The sequence below is a fragment of the Brachycentrus maculatus genome, unplaced genomic scaffold, assembly GCF_059751285.1.
Source record: "Brachycentrus maculatus isolate JH-2025_06_01 unplaced genomic scaffold, ASM5975128v1 h1tg000025l, whole genome shotgun sequence".
NCBI lineage: Eukaryota > Metazoa > Arthropoda > Insecta > Trichoptera > Brachycentridae > Brachycentrus > Brachycentrus maculatus.
In genome coordinates, this window is record NW_028280779.1 from 169,397 (window position 1) to 187,500 (window position 18,104).

Below are 18,104 nucleotides of genomic sequence, written 5' to 3' on the forward strand. Positions count from 1 at the left end.
TTCTTAAGTTAGCTTATATAACAACTAATATAAACTATTAGTTACATTCAAATAACATTTTTTTTGTATATATTTACATCACTTTACAGTAAATAAAACATTTGTTTTTAAATTCTTTCATACTCTTTTCATTCTTCGTACATTCAGGCATCTCATCGTACATTTTCAAACCCGTGTGTAAAATGTGGAAAGTCACCGACAAACCATCGAATGATTCTAAAGATTTTAAAATTTTACAGTTTTTAGATTACTACCACATGCTTTTTAAAAGTTCAATTGGAAACATTTAAAATGAGTTTTTTCGTACTTTTTTTATGTGTAAAAAAAATCAAACCCTTTTCCGCACCTAAATGGTGCGTAGGACACTGGATCATATAAACGCAGTGTTAACACTTGAAAGAAAGGTGATCACCCCTCCGCTTCAGGTCCAGCCCAGGGTAATATTGAATAAATATTAGAGTGATAAAATCACTTATATTTATTTGTAAAAAAAATATTTTATTGAAAATACTACCCTTAATAAAAACAATTGATAAAAATTAATTATTAGAATTAAATTTTATGATATATTATAACACGTTTGCCTCCGTAGTGTAAAAGAATGCTTGTTTAGTTGCCGTGCTGGAGGTCCTGGGTTCGATTCCCAAAGGGGGGGTGGGGTGATTTTACACTCTAATATTTATTTAATATTACCCTGGACTAGTCACTGAAGCGCAAGAGTGATCATCTTGCCTTCGTGTGAAGATACGATCAAAATAACACAGCGCCAATATGATGCAGTGCCCTATGCACCATTGGATGCGGATAAAGGTTAGAACAGGAATTACATATTAATGATATCTCAATATGAAACATGCATCGTTCCTTTTTATATGAAAGAAGATGGAAGTCTGAGCATCCCAGGGCTTCTGAGCTGGTGTTTGGCTGATTTAAGCGATCACTTTATACACTTGTGTTTATCAAGTTGAGATATCTAGAATATCGATCTTTAAGGAAAGGATTTATTTTTAATTTACGTTTTCCTTGGTAAATACCACTGTTTGTTAAAATCTATTGAAACACGTATTTCTATGCATTCCGTATCATTTTCAAACAAAAGATTGAAAGATGGACCGGTATTTACCAGGTAAAACTTTGTAAAGATGTAGTGGCATTTACCAAGCAAAAAAATGCCAAAATTTCTATGCATTTCGTATCAGTTTCAAACACCAAAAGATTGAAAGATGGACCGGTATTTACCAGGTAAAACTTTGTAAAGATAAAGTGGCATTTACCAAGCAAAAAAATGCCAAAATTTCTATGCATTTCGTATCAGTTTCAAACACCGATATATTGAAAGATGGACCGGTATTTATCAGGTAAAACTTTGTAAAGATAAAGTGGCATTTACCAAGCAAAAAAATGCTAAAATTGACCTCCAATGCGTAATAGGTGGGTTCAATTCAAAATATTTAAACTGTATTGAGCCGCAGAATAAAGTATAATGATACATTTATTGACATAAAGACGAACTAAGCCTCTTTCAAACTATAAGCTCCTTAAAGTTTAGACGTAGCCACGAAAGCAAAGGTCAAGTCGTTGCTAATATTTCCTGATATTCTGATAACGAGCATTTAGTTCAAAAGTAAGGATAGTTTTTATCAGAAATGTATTATAAGATGTAAAAAATAAGAAAATCTTTTAATTTATTTCCTTATTTTGGAGGTATGTCCTTAAAGAGGGTAGATATCGCCCACAGGTTGCTCATTGTACCAGTAAATATTTTCGATAAAATGAATAGTTAATAATAATAAATTTATGATATTGAAACCAATACCTTTATAAAGAATTCGTTTTTAAGGCATCATCAGGGGTATGCAGAGAGGATCTTATGTCTGATCTAGTTTTTTTCTTAGCGCACCTCCATAGCGCACCGTCCCGGGTTCTATTCCCAGGGGGGTCAAAATAAATATGACCGATTTTCACTCTCATATTTACATATTTAATATCACCCTGGACTGGTACAAGAAGCGCAGGGCAGATCACCTTGTCTTCGTGCAATTAACGACCAAGATAACACTACGTCGCTACGATGCAGTGCCCTATGCACCATTGGTTGCGGATAAGGATTAGAAGAAAAATAAGTTTTTTCTTAATCCTTACATTAACTCATATATGCCCTCCGGTTACGTAGACTTTGGACATCACTAGATTTTAGGTTCTGATTGATCTGATTAATTCTTTCGTCATGTACACTAAAGCAAGGTGATCAGTCTTACATTCAAGAATCTTGTCAACATCCTTTAATTTATTTAATAAGTTACAAGTGACAATTGTAAATGGCCTCAAGGATTTTACTGCTATATGGGTAAGAAATGAAGAAACAAGTAGAGGTACCTAAAATATGTAGAAAACTGATTTAAATAAGAATTTTGAGGAAAGAAACGAATAAATGTAAAAGTAATTTTTTTTATTGTTTCGGCATACACTTGGTAAGACATTATGAAATTGTAAAAGAAAACAATTGTTTTTTTACCACTTGTATTTATTTTATTATGACGACTAGTTTAGGAAGCTATGCTTCCATCGTCAGGTCTAAATATAAGACCGGTTAATATATAAGTTCATATTTAGACCTGAAGAAGGATAATAGCTTTCGAAACTAGTCATCATTATAAGTGGTAAAAAAAACGAGTGTTATTCTTTAACGGTTTAACATATATTTTTTTATCGGCTGGTTTTAGAAACTACAAATGCTTCCATCTACGTTTAAGTTTATACTCAAACCCCTATAAATATAAACTTAACAACATGAATATATATATAAACTTCAAAAGCCTCATGAAAATACGTCATGTGTACAGCAATTATTATGAATTGCTACCACACTTATGAATGACTATGTTAAATTTAATAAGTAATCATTTATAGCAAGAGAGCACAGGGAAACATTTCATCCCTAATGAGTGAAACCATCCCCATTACTTTATCTGAAGTTTCAGCGAAGTCTCCTGGGGTGGCTGCATTCACTTGAATAGTTAAACGTGTAGCCTAGCTATAAATAGGCGAGCCAACCCTCAACCCTTATACTGAGGGACGTGCCCAGGTGACTGCCTTATTAATTAGTATAATAAATCCGGTAAACGTATTTCGTCCTATTAAATAATTAATTCAACTTGTAAAGTTTAATTCAAAATACTCGAGATGTGAAGGAGAGTGAAACTATAGCAAGATTCTGTTAGCTCGAAAGGGTGTGAAATTAAGCAATAATGCCTGAGAAATACACACAAAAGCAACGACCAAAGAAATGCCTAAGGGAAAGCAATGTGGAGGCAGATGTACAGAGGTGAGAAGACAATGAATAAAGACTTGAAGATTCATTTACATACGTCTGAGAGATCGCATTTCGACTTTATTAAGTTTACTTTAATCCTTATATGACTAACTCTATGTTTTATTTCCATATTTAAAGGTTGGAACCAGAACTCCATCGTGTGCTGCTAGTTTATTAGAAAGTATAAAATACTATTAAAAGTGATATTTACAACATTTATAGTGTGTCTAAATACTTGTTTACAAATCAGAATATTCTCCACCTGGGAGTTATTTTTAAATTTTGGCATCTCAACGTAGATGAAGAAGATTAGTATGGTTATCAGTCATGGATAGAATGGTGAACGTAGGACGTGTGTAAAGTAATCACTTAACCAGCCTAATACAGATCATAAGCCCTATGACTTCAATTTCCTTTTTCATCTATGTTGAGATGTTAATATATTTTTATAACGATATAATTTTTAGGGTTTTGATTGCATACTAAAGTTATATATATACAAGGAACATGAAACAAGCTTATAAATCTGTCACAATTCATCATGTTTTTTGGAAATGCGTGGTCGTAACTTTTAACGTAATACCTAATTTATTAATCAGTTTTAGAAATAAATTTAAAAAATAAACATAAAATTTTACAGAACACATGGTTCGCCATTAATTTCATAAAATTCGGGTGAATATTTTTTGAAATATATAATTAGGACTATTCTGACAACAGTCATAAACGATTTATTTTTGACAAAATAAAAATAATGAATCTGAATGATGCATGAATTTGGAAGAGGCGAAAAATATTTCCAAAGACAGAGCTGTTTGGCGTTTTATTCTTTCTGTCTAGCCTTGCGGAAAGGTGGTGTGGTGGTCGGTTAGTTTTTTCACGAGTTCAATAGTTTTTTTTTCATAATTTTCTGCTATCGTTTTACATACACAAAAGGGTTGCGTTTATGTCGATTTTTAGTTCATGCGTTCAAGTATTATACACAAGTGACCGTTATTTTCTAGAAAATTATGTGAAAACTATTGTTTGTTTTTTTATACATGTATTTCTTACAAAGATTAACTTGTTTATACAATACATCAAATGGATGAATTATTTCTTATACAATTGTAATTAATTTAATTATTTCTAATCGAATTTTTTAAACTTAAAGCTAAAGTTTCAGTGGTGTCCAATTTTCTCAAGTCTCAAGATAAATTCTCTGTCAATTTAGCAGTAAAAAATGGTACCCGTTAAACTACTTTAAAGCTCGTGATCCGATATAAAATTCTCACTCAATTCCAAGACGTGAATTTGAGCATTGCTAAATTCGATACTCATCCATCAACAATTATTTGGATATTTAGTCACGTAATTCAGCTTCGTGAACCATTTTCTACTTTTTGTAGGGGAGAGTGCCCATGAGTGGGACAGAGGATGAATGGGACAATCGTCCTCCAGCCCAAACTATTGTTACAAAAAAAAATTAAAAATTACCCAACGTGAACGCTACGATATAAGACAGATTAATCCTAAAACCTCAGTTCTCGACTGACAGTGAAGCGAGTAAGACGTGTTACAAATTTTTTGCGTCAAAAAGTAAATTATATACTGCAATTTGATTTTGTTTGTACATATAGGTTTTGATAAGTGCTGCAATTGATATATACAATTATTTAAGTTGGTTCTCTCAGGATATTATAAAGTATGTTTCATCAAATTTACTTTAGTATAAATGTATCGATTTATCTATTTTTGTAAAAATCACGCATTCCCTTGAATGGGACGCGCGCAGTGATCATGAATGGGACGGTCCCACTCAAGGGAAAATTGTCCCATTCATGGCGAATACTTTTAATTTATATTAAAAATCGTTTGTACTCGTTTGTATTGCACGCATTGTAAACATTATATTGTTTTTAGGTTATAATGCTAAAAACACGCCATAGTTCACCAACCATCAATCACCAACGTTCTAATTGAAGCTGCTGTAGAAGAGGTTTTAAATAAAAGTAAAATATTAGGTCGGTTACAAAGACATATGCAATAGGAAAATCTTCTCTTTATAGACATGTCAAACATGTAAAGGCTGATAGGAAATAAAAGAGCCTATCAGCGGAAGCTAAACTGGCAGTGCATAACGGAGTCCTGGTTCTAACTCTAATGTATAGAAGTGAAACATGGAGTTGGCAAAATAAGGATGAAAGTAGACTGAATGCAGTCGAAGTGCGATCTCTCAGAAGAATGTGCGACAAAACGATGTATGATAGATGTTCAAATAGTGAAATAAGGAAGGAATGCAAAGCTGAGATAAGCATAATCGATAAAATTAAGAAAAATGTGTTGAGATGGTTTGAACATGTAGAACGAATGAGTGAAAATAGAACGGTTAAACAAATTTACTAGGCGAATGTTATTGGAAAAAGGAGCAGAGGAAGACCGAGAAAAACATGGCACGATCAGGTAAGCCAAATAGTTGAAAGTGGTCAGGTTAGGAGTCGTAACAATCGGCAAGTATGTATGAGGAGATGCATGAACGTGGAAGAGGCGAAAAGAATGTTTGCAAAGAGTGGTGTGGCGTTCTATTCTTTCTACCTATCCCTACGGGGAAGCGGCGTGATCGTAAGTTAGTTTTTTTAATTAGTCAGTTTAGTCTGAAGCGAGAAGAAATACTTTCCACGTATTTAAATTCAGCTGGAAGAATATGTTCTACAGTACAGAAATAAATCAGTAAGGAGAAATCAAGTATAATATCTGACACTTCAGAAAAGGACAAGTTTTTGAAAATACAATTATTGAAGAATGGAAAATGAAAACCTACAAATAGACCAAAAAATAAGCCAAACGCTAAAAGAGTTTTTAAAAAACTCAGTTTTCAACAAAATATTTCAATGAGTGATGACAGAGATCAGTTCAGATAAATCAGTTGAAATAGAAGGTGTATCACTGACAAAAACAAAAGGAAAGGAGGATAATTTGTGTCACATATGTGAAGGAGAATATCAATATACTTTTATGCAATGGCTTAAATGTAAATTTCGTGGCCCATGAAAATTGTGGAATATTAAGATATCTGAACTTTTTTTGCCAAATATGTTGCGATAATGTTTAATAAAATTTCTTTTACATGTGTCTACGTATTATACGAAAGTGTCTACAGATGATTTTTGTTTTAAAATATAATTATTCCATCAATCTAGCATTTTAATTAATGTCCCATTCATGGTATACTGGTGTCCCTCTCATGGGAGGGTGTTTATGAATGGGACATTTTAAGACATTATTTGAAATCGATTTTTCAGGCAGTTAGGTTGATTTTTTAAGAAAACAAAGTATGTCATATTTGTAGCTAAAAGATTGAATAAAGAGTAACCACGTTTACTTTTTGTGATTTATTTTACAGAGAAGAACTAGAGAGGCAAAATCAAAAACGCCCCATCCATGGGCACTCTCCCCTACTCACTTTGTACAGGGTGAGTCCCAAAGGTCGTGTAAAATATATTTCTCAAAAAAAGTAATGAACAGTTCTTGTACATATTGTAAATACTCTTCAAGGAACACTCCATGTTCAGTACATACTCTTGAAAGCTTCGATGGGAACTACCTTCAAAATTCTCATTTCAAAATGGAGTCCTTTAAGATCAGTTTCGATATTCTTCTCCTGGCTCTATCCCAACTTATCACATTGTCCTCGGGTTGTAGGTCTTAGGACAACGTCACTCAAGTCATACCTTCGAATCATGTTATCTTTCTGTAGCATCCATGAATTTTTTGGTCTTCTTCTAAATGTCTTACGAGGAAGATCCATGGCGGTTGCCTGGTTTATAATATGTTCAGGTTCTATACGTCCTATGTGGTCATTCTATCTCAGTTGCCTTTCCTCTACATTAAAATTTATGTCAGTTACACCCAGGCTTAAACGAATGCGTGAACTATTTATCTATTATCTAAATGGCACTCCAGCTGACCATCTAAGCATTCGCATTTCCTCAGTTTCTAGTTGAGTAAGGCTTTAACCCCATGGAATAAAAAAACCCAACACTTTTGAAACTTATATATACGATAGAAAAAAACTTTCTTAGCAATTCGTGAGTTTTGACAGCTTTTTGTCGAGTGCTCTAAATCAGTTATTCTGATTATAGTGATGTTCACAACAGACTAAACTTTAGTGCGTTTTATAGCTTAGAGTTTCCCACACATCACTGAATCAGTTTAAACACGCTACAACTAGAAGCGTTGCAGCAACAATAATAAAAACATGACTTTTGGGACATCCTTGTATAATACTCGTATCTCTACCCTATATAATTTTTTCAAAGGCAGAGTAAAATAAAACCGTATTAAATTTAAAGTATCTGGAAAAACAGTAATGTAATATTGAAAATTCGTCTCCACGATCCTAATGTGATCAATTAGGGTGAGACCATCTGGAAAATATATTTTTCTAAAGTAAAGTAATGTGAGAGTATTTAAAAAACGATATTCATGTAATTTAATTTGTTCGAAAAGTTTTCTTCTCTCATTTCTACGCAGTATATCACAAATTAATTAATTAATTTAAAAAATAATACAACACAAAATTATATACACACATATGAAGTGTATGATATCTAGCAGATTGAAAATATACAAGGTTAACAAGAAGTCAATATATTTTTTAATTGAAAATTTAATTTTAATTTTAATTTTGATTATGTCTAAATATAAGTTCGTTATTTCTGGATTGGCTAAGAATTATTTATTGGAGTTTCATCATCCAGTATTTGTACGCAAACATTTTTACAAACTCAAAATAATGTGAAGAAAAATATCAACAATCGAAAAATCAAATTTAATATGTTTTAAAAATATTTTCAGACATCTCCTAGTATGTAAAATATTTCGGGAAAAACCTTTCAAACATTTCATGAACGTTTTTTTTGGCAACAAACGAGATTATTAGAGCCACAGCAGGATGGATATAGTTCCTGATGTACACCCAATGAATTAGATCATTAGATTCTCTTGACTTGCTATCTTATACTGTTTCATGCATAAAATGAAGTTTTATATCCATTAAACAGCATATAATTTAAACAGAATATATATAGGAATGTGGCAAAAAAATATTTTTAATAATTTTTTTAAGCCTTTGCTTTTCACTCTTTTTTTGAAAACTATTTTTTAAAAAAACTTAAAATTATTTTATAAAATAAAACAACTTTGTTTTAAACACTTTTATATTATATGTACACTTTAACCTACCGGTTTCGAAAAGAACCTTGTCATCATCAGGGTTTATTAAATTCTAAAACATTAAAATCATTAAAATACTGATAATTTATTACAAATTATTAATTAGTTATGAGTATTTTAATTAATAAGTGGTTAAAACAAAGTTGTTTAATTTTATAGTGTTTATTTGCCACAAAGTATCTGCGAAAAACATTCAAGAAACATAAAACTACGTTAAATGTTACCTAGGTTTACAGCTAATTGAGTTGGGGGCCATCGATTATTTTCACCTTAAGTAACATTATTTAAAAAATATGTAAATATGTATTTTTAATACAATGGATGTAAACTGATGGGTAAATCCTCCCTTAACTGTAAAAAAAAACTTACATTAAAAGTGTATACCTACAATACTGAAGAATGAATTTTTCACGACTTGGGAATTACATTAAATTAGTTTCCTGCAATATTGTTTTCAAGTAAATGGAGCCGAAGATAAAACTTCTCCCTCTTAGTTTATTTTTAATAAAAGAAAATAAATGTACGACCAGAATGGTGTCTGAACGTTTAATTGCATTTATTTAACTTTAAATACTTTTAAAGGAGAAATAAAGTTCGTGTGAATGACTTAAACACATTTTTTTCATCAAACATCACGCTGCTTCCTTGTAGTGGTAGGCAGAGAGAATAGAACGCCACACCAATCTATTATTGCACACAATCTTCTCGTGTTTCACATTCATGAATCATTTCATACATACGCGCCGATTATTATGACTTCTCACCTGACTTTTTGACGACTTTAAAGAATTTTAAATACCAATTTTTATCAGTTTTCCTCTGTTTCTATTACCAACCTCATACATACACGCCGATTATTCTCCTGACCATTATTAAAATACACTGCTTTAAAAAACAAACGCTTTTTATTGATACTCTTCAAAGATGAACAAGTCTACTTACTAAGAAGTCAGGGTATTTACAAGACTTGTGACCTGTCACTTTTGTACCAAGTATGTATTGTACCGTCTCAATAAAAAATCAGTTTATGTTTACACTTGTGATAGATAATATATATTAGTTGCAAATTAATGTCAATATTTTTCATTGTAAGACTTTTCTTGAACATTATTTAAGAAGGCAATGACAAAATACTCGAATTAAACTTTTCGTTTTTTTTGTATGTTTGTTATTAATGAAAAAAAAACTAACATCATCATAAACAAATAATGAAATATTTATATTATGAAGCAGTTGATAATGTAGGAACACAATTGAAATATCCAAGATGAATTAAGAATACCCCATTTTTTTATTACATTTTAGTTTTGTACTGACATTTCTTGGTGGAACTGCATTTTATAAATAATAAATACTATGTAATTTTTTCCACATTAATTTTATTTGATCATTTATTTCGCCCAGCGGGTTTCGCCGTAACCGACCTCAATAGACTGGAAGTTGTTATTTTATTATATAATATCCCATACATCTGGATGTTTTTTTTCTGTGTGTGTTCTGTGCATACAACATTGTAAACGAGCATTGTGCAATCTTTGGCTTTATCTAAACTATTCCGTAAGGGATAGTTTAACAAAACGCCTTGAATTGAATGGATCCAACACAAATGTAGGTTAAGCGATTCATTTATCTAGAAATGGCGGAAAATCAACCATTCATTTACCCGGATATGGTTGAAAAAAGTGAGAAAATTTCTCATTTATTAGCTTTTCCGCACCATTTTCTTTTGGTCACACGATAGCCACAACCAATTCCAATGAAATATTATACCTTTGTGCTTTATAAAAGCTTTTAGTGATTTTTATATAAAGCTTTAAAATAATATTATCTTTTAAGAAACCCCCTTTCCTGTTGTATCATATGTAAAAAATGTATTCATCATTGTAGATACGTGAATTTTTTTTGTTAATAAATCTTCTTAATACTTATCATATAATTACTTAGACATCTTATACGAGTACAGTCTTCAAAGCTTACAAATTCCATATGATTACTTGACATTTGTGGACGCACATAAAAAATTGATTAATAATATTAAATAAAAACATATAAAAATTAACAATAAATTTAAAGATATAAAAACGTAAAAAAATAAGTTAAGTGATTATTTGAAAAAAACTAACGGAAAACTTGGCCTAAAAACATCATTAGATAATTAATCGATTTTTTTTTTGGATAAAAGTTGCAGTGACTTTTTCATAAATATATAAATTTAAAATTATCAAACTCACCCTGCAGAAGCTGGTTATCGGCGAAATCTGAAACAAACAAACAAAATTTTTAAAATGATGAATGAAATTATTTTAAATACATAATATTTGAGCACTTTATTATACGTTTAGAAATTTATTATAAAATTATTAAAATATTTTCGGAGACGTAAATGACATTTACTGTGTGGAATAACATGATGATTTAAATATTAAAAAAAAACACTTTCATAAGACCACATTTTGCGTTTATTAATGCAAATACGACTTCTTTCGAAAACAACAGATGTTCACATGTGTTGTTCATCGCGTTTATATTATTAAACTCAAAATTGATATTTTACAAATATGTATTTAATTTTCATACCTCAAAAATAATTTTCATTCTTCGAAACTTGAAAAATTAAACATATTTCTTCTCACAATGAAACTTGTGACAAAGTTTCATGAACGTATTGTTATACGAGTATAAAAATATAATGTTTAATAAAATACCCACACGTTAATTCTTTAAAAATAAACAAATCAAGAAATATTGCCAACGATTTTAGATATATTGACGGATAATGTCTGATCCCTTATTTTGTATTAAATCCAACCCCTCGAGACTTGCAGGAAGCAGAAGAATGAAGGTTTTGTTCCAAAGGATCCTATTTTGGGAGACCGCCCCCATTCCTTCCTACTACCCCTATTTCAGATCGGTATCGATTGCTACCCTTAATGAAGATTTATTTACCCGAATACTAAACTGGAGCGATGTAATCAAACTAAACACCCCTTAAACGAATTAATATATATTAACATTTGACAGATAGTTGGTAAAATAATATTGACGATATTAATGAAATTGTACACAAGATATATCAAAGGTCTCTCAACTCTCAGTGATGAATTAAAAATATATGAGAACAAAATAAAGACTTTTTCATTTATTTATTGATTTGGCGTTAAATTTGTAGAACTCCATTTTAATTTATGTATTAATTTTTATATCAAACACCGATTTTTGGTCTACTTAGTTGTATTTTATTGTTAAAAAAATACATAAAAATGAATATTGTGACAATTGTTTCAAACGAAAGTTTGAAAATACCGTAACCAAGCGATTTTTTTTTCACAATATTGATAAGTGTTTTATAACAATAAAATACAATTTAGTAGACTCAAAAATTCTGTGTTTAATTCAACAATTATTACAAAGATTTCTTCAACCCATCACATGCTTGTAAAAATGATCAATTTATTAAAGTACAATTTACAGGGATTATGACTTATTACCTGCTTGCGTATGTGATCATTTTTCATATTATTTATTGGGATTACAACCTATGATCAATTTGCTTAAGTAATCAATTTAAACACTTACAGAACCATTCTGCGTAAGACTGCATACCCATTTATCTTCGATGTTTAGAAGTTGAATATGCTTGTAATCAAAACCACTCACATTACATGGACAAAATCTGTTTTTTTTTTAAGTAAATATTTTAATTTTCTTACGTGGGTGAAATTTTTTTCGCATATTTTATGAAATAACTAGATATACGTATTAAATGAATATCAGGAACCAAGAATTTACTTTTGTACGAAGGGAATATGGAAGTCAGAGCATCAAGCTATCTGGTATACGTATTCACTTTTTACACAAACATTTTTATTTGTTTTTTTTTCTATTTTAGTAACAAAATTTAAAATTCTACAATAGAATAAAGTTTCGTACTGAAATTTCTTGGTCCTGATGACCTGATGATGGAATGATTATTCCGAAACCGGTAGTCACGAATTAGTGTTTATTAAAGTGGTATTACACAATTTGAACGATAAATGATAAAAAATGTGTTATTTATGGTAATAGTTAAAAATAAATGGTCAACTCCTTTAATTTAAAAGATTTTAAAAATATTAAGTGCTGTTAATATTGAAAATTAGTATGTCGTTTTAGTACAAATCTCACATGAAAATATTTTTGTGTTATGATACACAATCCATAAAAAAATCCAAGAATGCCCACCGATTTCCTGCACTATTTTACCCTATTTCTTTGTATTAGATGGTATCAAAAATATTTTATGATCCATAAAACGAAGGGCTGAAAAATGACGTGAAGTTTAGTGGGTACAGCGAGCAACAATAATAATTAAATAGAGATCTCTTCGCAGATAGAAGACAGAGCCATTTTATGAGCATTTTTAAGGGTCCTAAAAGACCATTCTTTTGATTATAAGGTCAAGGACATTTTGTTGAAAATCAGAATGAAGATGCTTGGTATTTTTAAAATACACACGTGCCCATAGCATTATCATTATGAACCTAAGTGACATTTGCTCCGTGAGAGTAAAACTATTACATATTTATCTTCAAATATATGAGTTATTTTACATATAATTTTTGACATCTCAACAAAGATGAAGAATATGGAAGTCTGGCCATTTACAGGGATAACAACCATCTTAGGCTTCTTCTTTATTTATGTTGAGATGTCAAAAATGTAAAATTAACCCAGATTTGTGAACAAGTATTTGAACATACTAAAAATGTTGTGAATTACATAAATATTTAGGTAAAATGAAAAGGTAGGCATGTGATCTAAGCGGATTCTTTACCTTCGGCCCGCAGCCTGGAATTCGAACTACTCAGTCCCTCAAAGCAACCCTCAGGCTTTATCTCTCCACATTCATGCGCCTTTTGACACATATTTGACGTTTATTAAGCCTCCTGACATCCAGGTACTTCCGCATATTTCTATATCCCACGCTTCCAGTCGAGCAAGCCTCGGCGAATATATTCCATTGTGTTTTGGGTACGGTTAAAAATCTGATTTTATTATGTCGCATATGAAATATTGTTCCCAGATTAGGGTAGTCAACAAAATGAATTTATACTCTACCCTTAAGTACTGTGTAGAATTAGATAACTGTAAAATATGACATTGAATTCAGTCGTATCTTATACGAGTGATGATCTATTCAAATAGTCGAATGATAAAAAAAAACAGTTAAAAGTTGATAAGACATTTTCCTAAATGTTTTTTTAGATACTTGTGGCACATTTTATAAACTTTATAAAATAAAACAACTTTGTTTCAACCAATTTTTAGTGATACACTTTTTCCAACCGGTTTCGACAAGAACCTTGTTATCATCAGAGTTTATGTAATAATTCTAAAACATTGAAATACTCATAGTTAGGTTATAGTTGATTACCCTTCCCTGACGATGCCAAAAACATCCACGCACTCCGTACACCATATGAAAATGTGATTTAAAAAACGGGAATCGACTCCTAAATGTTGCTATTATTGAGCATTGCAAGTTGTCGTCCGGAGTGGACGTATTCGCTGCAAAGGAAGTGGAAGTTGATAAGAAAACTTGTTTTCTTTTTAAATAATAATCTCAGCATAGATGACGAAGAATACTAAGAATACGAAGTCTAAAAATTTACAGGGATTACAACCTGTCATCGGTGGGTTGAGTGATCACTTTGTAAAGTGTGCAACATTCACGATTCTACCCATTATGACAAGATTCGTACAAAATAAACGAATAAAATTTCGAAAGTTGTGTTTTTGCTTCAATTGATATCAATTGCATGTTACTTGATCGGTTAATTCTATTATTGACAAAAGTTACTTTTTTTAATAGCAGAAACGGATTAAAAACTTTCACGCATTCAAAATATTGTGATGGAAAAATTCATCCGTTTGTAACATAAATGCCTTTTGTCTTGAAAACTCAATCTCAATGCCTTGATTGATTTTATAATTGATAAATGATGGATGATATTCTGATATTAAAAAAAAATAGAAGAATAATGAGAAAACGAAAAGTTGGCATTAACATTTTTTGTTGTTTTTTGTTTCACATAAATGAGAAGTAACTCTTGGCAGATTTTATTTTGCTTATCCCGTGACTTTTTTGTAGCTTTTCATATTTAAATAATATCTGTAGGATATTTCTTAGTGAATTTAAATTTAAAATAATAGAAATGAAATGAAGCATTCGTTATACCAAATATAACTTCGCGACGAATGAAATCTCCCAGATTCCAATAATAGTGTTTCTTGCAAATGAGACTAGCAAATATTTGCATCTTGCAGTGAGCTTATTTACATATTCTAATACTACGTAGGTAAAGGTTCTATCTTACGTAAGGCTCTATTTCGGGGGTGTGGCAATTATAACTTAATATATTCAAACATGGCGCATCCAATTTCCATGTCGATTTTAATGAGGATTCCCAAATTGGAGGTAGTCGTTCAATAAATAAGCCATGACTGAGACAGTGAATTTAAAATCGAAAGTGACTAGATATTATTGATATTTTCGAAAAAACAAAAATATTCCCATTGTGATTCATTTTTTTTCTCTCTCTCTTTCAAGTTATAGTTTTGTGTAAATGTCAGACCGTAACAATTTCACTTGAGTCTACATTTAGTCTACATGGAATGATTATTCCGAATCCAGTAGTCAAAAAGTAGATGTTTTTTAAAGTGGCATTATACCTAACTGAACGATGAATGATAAGGAAAGTGTTAAATTTAATGTTTATTAATATTTTATTATAAAATAATAACTTTTCCCTAATTATTTTAACAGACTCACTTTTTATTATGACTTTGATTTACCGTAAGATTAATTTTAAGTCTACTAATTTTCTACCTAATAAATTGTATATATTTCAATTCTACATAAAGTTTGTAAAATTTACTTCCTTCTTAAACATTACTTGTACGCTCTGTTAAAGAAGTTGCTATAAAGATAATAAGTTTATTAAAGAAAATATATATACTGTACTGAATTATTAATATGACAGTCGCAGAACAAAGAGAATGATTACATGATGTAAGTAATGTTAGTATATAACTACTCGCCGCGATTAAAATCTACCAGTTTTTAGACGAAACCGGTCTCTTCATCAGGACATTCACTATAAAAACATGCTTACAATACTATACGTCACTACCATGGTACTATTCTAAAAACGGGGTCTGGTAAATACTCTTTTAGTGTTGGTTGATCAGCAGTCCTTGTATGTTGGTCCTCGGGTACTAAAAACGCATGTGGTTAATATTTTGTGTGATTATTTGTTTAGAAAAATTATTATGGTAGAGGCAGGTAGTACTGTTTGCATGCTGGTTTAGTGATTGTCCTGACGAAGAGACGGGTACGTCTTAAAACCGATAGACCTAAATCTCGGTGAGTGGTTATTTACTAACATCTCTAACATTAAAAAAAATCTAGCCACAAAATAAATGCATTAATTTACAATAATTAAGAGAATCGTGTAAAAATGCATGTTACTTTCCTTACATTTTTTTTACTTCTAAGTTAGTTTATATTACATTAAATATACAATATTGTTTGTGTACACTTGATATTATTTTCATCATATTTATTATCATCTTCTTACAGTACACATGACACTCAATTTTCTTTTTTTTTCTTTATACATTCAGGCATATCAACATACATTTAAAATACTTTTACTAAACTATTAAGATAACTAAATTACCTCTTGTATTCTCCTGTGAACGGTGACTTTGTGCCACTGGTGGTCATCGAACCTGACCCTTGTGGGCTTGATGTGCATCTCCTGCTTGCCATTCGATAACCCCATAGTCAGCGACACACCCCCATCCCTTACAGCGAGGTTCAGGTAGTCCTGGCCATGTCCTGAAACAATGACGGTGTATTAGAAATCCAATTAAAATATTTTTAAAAAATGCAATAAGTGTCGATGAAACTTTTTGTTTTTCGATTAAAAATTTTACCAGGTATTTAAGAAGTAAAACTAAGATTGATATTAACACAAAGTGACTGCCGAATAAATAAAGTATTTTCTTTTGTTTATTGTCGCCTTTAGTCCGCCTCCGTAGTGTAATGGTCAGCACGCTCGCCTACCGTTCTAGAGGTCCCGAGTTCGATTCCCAGGGGGGTTTAATAAATATAAGTGATTTTTTCACTCTAATATTTATTCCATATTACACTGGACTGGTACCTGAAGTGGAGGGCTGATCACCTTTCCTTCATGCGTTTATATGAAGCAGTGCCCTATGCACCATTGGGGTGCGGTAAGGGATTTATTAATATTATTATTTAAGAAGTAAAACTAAGATTGATATTAACACAAAGTGACTGCCGAATCAATTAATGAAGTATTAATTTTGTTTATTGTCGCCTAGGAGGTTTCAACAAGTAAATTAGAGTTTAAAAAAACAACACAACAGACTAACTAACTAACGTACCATCACGCCCTTACGCGCAGGAGTAGGCTGAGAGAGTAGAAACCACACCCATCTGTCGTTGCAAACAATCGTCGCTTCATAAACATTACACTATATTTAAACCCGTAGATGAAAGTATTTGTAGCTTCCAAAACTAGTCCTTGTTAAAAATAAATATAACTTAAGTGGTTAAAAACAAGTTTTTTTGTTGACACCGTTTTGCCACACATTCGTCTGAGAGATCATATTTTGACTATGTACAGTCTACTTTTGTCCATATTTTTCCAACCTCATGTTTCACTCCCATATATCAGAACTTCATTTTACTTAAAAAGTTATTTTTTACTCCCCCGTATCAGAAAACGGCAAGCTCCACCCTTATTGGTATGTGTGCATACGACATGTGTGTATGCACGTGTCGTATGTCTAGTGCCACACCACGAATGCGTGTTTACCGCGTCACACGGTCGTACATTAATCCCCGGTGTTAGAGCTCAAAGCCTGGACCGGATTACTGGAGGCTTAGCCGGAAAACAGTGCGGAAAATAGAGCCACTTTAGATGGATGTGATTTCCAGAATAAACGAGAAAAATTCTCTACCAAGCGTTTAGCTCCGTGAGACACAGTTGGAAGCTTTTTTACCAAAACTTTTGTCTAGATTCGAATTGTTTTAGAGAAAAATTACCTTTTTTAAAACTTTTGTGGAAATTTCCTTTTTGTGTCTTGGTAAATGACATGGAAAAAACACTGTGTATAGCGTTTTTGCCTTATTTTATGAATCTAATCTCAACACAGATGATGAAAAATATCTTAATCAGAATGTTTTAATCAAACTTTGACTAGTTTGATTATCTTTTAAGCGTTTTTTTTTATTTTAATAAAATTTGTGTTTTCATTATTTTCACAAATGTTTAATTTCATACTATTTCTTTGAGCCTAAGCGGCTCATTATTAGAAATAGGTATCTAATAGTGGTAGAGAGGTTCAAACCGAGAAACTCTGACTTAAAAGTCCACGACACTTCCCACGGGACAACAACCCAACACATTTTTGATGATGAAGGCAAGATAAGGATGAAATAAAGATTGAAATCAAATGAGATAAATAATAAATTGGAAATACAATATATACGCTATTTTCCTAG

At 31.3% G+C, this 18,104-nt stretch overlaps 1 protein-coding gene across 1 annotated transcript in view; it reads right to left on the bottom strand.

The window, feature by feature from the left end:
• The window catches only part of LOC148313043 (neurexin 1-like), a 201,086-nt gene that overhangs the window by 67,575 nt on the left and 115,407 nt on the right, over positions 1-18,104 (bottom strand). Inside the window, exons 7-8 of the mRNA XM_088269555.1 lie at positions 16,249-16,409; positions 10,759-10,785 (exon numbers count right to left, since the gene is read on the bottom strand). Of these exons, the coding sequence (XP_088125681.1) occupies positions 10,759-10,785; positions 16,249-16,409 (188 nt within the window). The remainder of the gene's footprint in view (positions 1-10,758; positions 10,786-16,248; positions 16,410-18,104) is intronic.